The sequence below is a fragment of the Penaeus chinensis genome, chromosome 15, assembly GCF_019202785.1.
Source record: "Penaeus chinensis breed Huanghai No. 1 chromosome 15, ASM1920278v2, whole genome shotgun sequence".
In the NCBI taxonomy this organism is placed as follows: domain Eukaryota; kingdom Metazoa; phylum Arthropoda; class Malacostraca; order Decapoda; family Penaeidae; genus Penaeus; species Penaeus chinensis.
The window spans coordinates 23,204,462-23,209,461 of NC_061833.1; the positions used below are offsets into that span (position 1 = coordinate 23,204,462).

A 5,000-nucleotide genomic window follows, 5' to 3' on the forward strand; every position below is an offset into this window, starting at 1 on the left:
AGGAAGCCTCTTTAACCTTTTATAAACTGGTGGCAATGGTGGGATTTTGTGTCCTTTCGGATAGGAAAACGAACAAAAGGAACTTCAATCTCTGTTCAATAGTGCTTCTTATGATACAGTGTCTTCAAAACCATGTGAGTACAGGTTATAGGCCCTTTCATTTCTCCTCCCTCCTTTCTTTTCCTATAAATGTGTTAAGCCATATAAATTATATGTGCAGTCACTCACACTGTTTTTGCTGAGTAGAAGTGTTTTGTGATAGGAAATAGCAGTGTTTGCACTCTCGTCTCTTGGATTTCATTACAGGGAGAAAACACGGAATTGCCGATAAGCACATAAATAAATTCAATAATTTCTCTCATTTTTAAAGACTTATATTGTTTCAACTACAACAAATCCAACACATCTGTGATTTTCTCTCAAACAAAATTATCTCCTTGTGAATTCACAGTTATTTCACAAAATTCTTGGTACCTCATTCTCTTATTGTACGAGTTTCATTGAAGAATGTTAGAAATTCATTAGTTCTTACTCATTCAGTTCTTTTAAATCTTAAAAAATCTTTTAAATTCGCTTATGTTTATCATGGACAAAATATAATTAATTTCTATTCTTGTTATAGCTTACCTCACCTCCTTGCACATGAAGAAAGAGTTACGGGTAGACCAGCTCGCACATTCTGTTATTTGGTTGTTTTTAGTCAACAATACCATAAGGATATACATAACTCTGTTACATTGCTCAATGGTGACACTTCTATCGGCGCTAGAACAGAACTTGTAACACGATTTTTGTACATATTTACTATTCGACTATTGTGTTAGTATCTTCCTCATATGATGGTGCACAGGGATGTCAGATATAACATGGGGTTGCATAAATTGCCTAATAGATCTACTATAGTAGATATAAAGTAAAACATAAGTTCGTTCAACTGGCACGAGTCATTGTGACCCCCTACTTATGTCTGATCATTAATGTAGGTCTAGGGTTTAAGCTAGAATCATTATTCGCTTTTTAATCATCCCCTTCTCAACCTTGCATCTTTTGGGTAGAATTCCAGGTGATCGTGTGATTTTGTGATATCAAAAAAAAATTTAAGATACTGTCACGAATATCCATCACACATTCACAGAGTAGAGGGGTTAATTATGCATTTTCTCGTCATGTTTCAGTTCATTCTGTTTGGTTATTTGGACAAAGGAACCCCTGTCAACGAAGTCAGACATTTTTTAGCTAGATATATCTCGCTATATCAGAATTTTGTAGTGAATCCAAAATTAAGATTAAATAGAATCATAGATTGTGTTGCACATTTCTGAATGGGAAGATTTGCCTTGCTTGCTAAAAAAAAAAAATCACTAATGCATTAATTCCGTTGCATAGACGAATTTAATGTGGTAGTTGAAACGATTTCGTACTAATGTTATTTTCTACTTCTCTACAGCATCTGGGGGTGACGTGCACCTGCACTAACGAGTTCCTGGTTCTTCACTGGATCTACGGTCATCCCAACAGGTGGTGCGGCACCCTTCAACTACATCTTGGGGTGCCGCTTGCCTGGACACCCATAGATCCAGTCAAACTCCAAGAGCTCGTAAGCACAGGTAATAGCCACCTTAAGATGCAGGAAAGGGCGCTGCCTGTAGATTCAGATGAAGGCTACAAGGACGTCTGGACGAGCCCACAGACGAGATCTGTGAGGACATGTGGACAAATAGACCTGGACGAGGACTACGAGGAAATCTGGTCGAATCCGAAGTCGAGGAGGACCTGGGCAAGACTTTCGAGGACACGTGAAGAGGCTGACAAGTATGAGCAACCACGAGGATGGATCAAGGACAGTGCACGCGAGAACAAGATAACCAGCTAATCAAAGCGAGACAACAGTTATTCACACCTTGAAGCAGATCAAATGGTGCCGGGAGGACGAGGCTCGAGTAGATGGGCGAGCAATATGGCGAGTCAATAACATGTGATAGCCTCATGGCAGCTGGAGCCGTAGTCGGAGGTGACCTCGCTTCGCGCTCAACCATGATACATCCGGAGAAAAATCACCTATTCTACAGTTGTTTCCCCACGCCACGCCGCTTCGAGCCCTTGTAAACCCCAGGAGGAAGCCAGGTGAGAAATCGGCGAGGATGTCCCACAAAGATTGCACCTAGTCTCTGCTTTGTCAAGACCGGCTCTCCACTGGTCGGGGCACATGCCGCCGCGCCAGCACTGTCACCGTACCGTGAGTTTATTTTCTTGTGTTGTACTCCTTCATTTCCGACGACAAAGAAGTGTCTTTCCTATAACTCCCTATTTATGGGGGCGTAATCATATATATACACACCTCGCTGATGAGCATCTGGAGCACGTCTGTCTGGTTTGAAACTAGAAAAATGCAATGTTAAGAATTGCTGCTGCATGGTATGATGCAGTATATATATATATATATATATATATATATATATATATATATATATATATATATATACATATATATATGTATATATGTATGTATATATATATATATATATATATATATATATATATATATATATATATATATATGGACACATATATGCATATATACATGTATATATGTACATCACACACACACACACACACACACACACACACACACACACACACACACACACACACACACACACACACACACACACACACACATACATATATATATGTGTATGTATATATATATATATATATATATATATATATATATATATATGTACATATACATGTGTATATATACATATATGTGTGCACACATTCACACACACACATATATATGTGTGTGTGTGTGTGTGTGTGTGTGTGTGTGTGTGTGTGTGTGTGTGTTTGTCTGTGTGTGTGTGTGTGTGTGCTTGTCTGTGTGTGTGTGTGTGTGTGTGTTTGTCTGTGTGTGTGTGTGTGCTTGTCTGTGTGTGTGTGTGTGTGTGTGTGTGTGTGTGTGTGATGTACATATACATGGCAAAGAAGAGCGAGGCTCAGGTTTATCTTTCGTATGCCTACACTTTTAATTAAAACATTTAAATAAGGCATATTCAGGCCTCCAAAAGTGTTCCATGACGAATGAGATACGGGGAAGTATCTCAAACAGATTCATGTTTTGTTTACAGAATGTGTATGAGGGGTCCAAAAAATAACACGAAACTTTATATTAAGTGCTACATAATCAGTTTACTTCTTGTATACGTATAATTCAATATGAAAGCGTAAACTCATGTATCCTTTTCTATGTATATAATAAAAAAAAAAAATGATGAATAAAATTCAATAAAGCGTAACATTTTCAAAACATTTAAGGGAGAGTGACGTCCGAAACCGATGTCGATAGACGAAGAAAAAGGTATAATGGGAGACGCTTAGGGTCCGCGTATTTTTTAATGATTTCGACAGTTTTTCGTCGTTTTATTAGTAATTTTAAGATGTTGATACCTAAGAACTTGTATTTATGGATATTTCCTAATATAATATCAGTAAAACATTGATTAATGATTTGATATAATTCAAAGATAAAATCAGTTTCGTCAACGTAACCTCGAAGCTTTGTTAACAGCGTAGAAGCGTGGTCATCGTTGCTGTCGCAACACATACACAAACACACACTCACACGTATGTATATATATGTATATACATATATACATGTATATATCCATACATATATATATATATATATATATATATATATATATATATATATATATATATATTTAAATGTGTGTGTGTGTATATATATATATATATATATATATATATATATATATATATATATATATATATATATACATATATCACACACATATTTATAATTGTATATATGTAATTTTATAAAAAAAATATTATATATATATGTAGTTTTACATACATAATCATATTTATGTAATTATATATATATATATATATATATATATATATAATTATATTTATAATTACATATATATATACATATATATATATATATATATATATATATATATATATATATATATATATATATATATATATATTCATATATAGAATGGACACAAAAACTAACATCACCATAAGCCTACTGGCATGATCATCATTAACTATTTAGCCTGCGTGCAGCTTGTTATTTACACTGTAGTACTCTTCCCTCTTTGTTCTGCGTCCCCTAAACAGTGTTGAGTGCACTGACGTATTAGTTTATTGTTAACATGATATTATCTTCGCTCGTAATGCTAAATGAGTGAATTATATTTAACTCATACGCTGATTTCCGTTAATGCAACATGAAAACATAGAAACTTAATTTTCTGAGTGTTTCTATGTAGCATTTATCTCTTCTTCGTTTTTCTTCCTTTATTATTCTTATTCTTAGTTTTATTATTATTTAAATTGTTATAGTAGTATTTAGACAGGCAGAACTAGTAGTGCATTACACACACACACACACACACATATCTATACATATATATACATGTATATATTATATATGTATATATTATATTTATATACATGTATATACATATTATATATACATATATATATATATTTAATATATACATACATAGTTGTGTATATATATACATATACATATACATATATATGCATATACATTTATATATACAAATACACACACACATTCTTTTTTACGATACTCATTAACGTCGTTAGCTTATCATTACGTTAATTCATAATGCATTTTTTATGTATCAATGTATTTTTATCTTCTTCTTCTGGCTGTCTCCCGTCACAACGGAGTTGCCGGTGCGGACAATTCTTCTCCAGCGTCTCTAGCCACAGCCCCCACACTTACCAGATCTTCCTTGTTACAATCAGACCAACGTCTCTCTGGCCTGCGTCTTGTCCGTTTCCCCACAGTCATCTTCATAACCCTCTTCCCAACATACCTCTCATCCCTCCCATAGACATGGCCAAACCACCTCCGTCTGTTTTCCTTGATCTTATCTGTCAGCTTCTTTTCAATGCCTAGTGTCTCCCTGATGTTTATATTTCTGACT

General features: G+C 34.7%; 1 protein-coding gene across 1 annotated transcript in view; it reads right to left on the minus strand.

Annotated features, from left to right (window-relative positions):
* Positions 1–2,058: 2,058 nt before the first annotated feature.
* The window catches only part of LOC125032891, a 3,067-nt gene continuing 125 nt past the window's right edge, over positions 2,059–5,000 (minus strand). The window contains exons 1-2 of the mRNA XM_047624279.1: positions 4,796–5,000; positions 2,059–2,223 (exon numbers count right to left, since the gene is read on the minus strand). The exon at positions 4,796–5,000 is cut by the window's right edge and continues 125 nt beyond it. Of these exons, the coding sequence (XP_047480235.1) occupies positions 2,059–2,223; positions 4,796–5,000 (370 nt within the window). The remainder of the gene's footprint in view (positions 2,224–4,795) is intronic.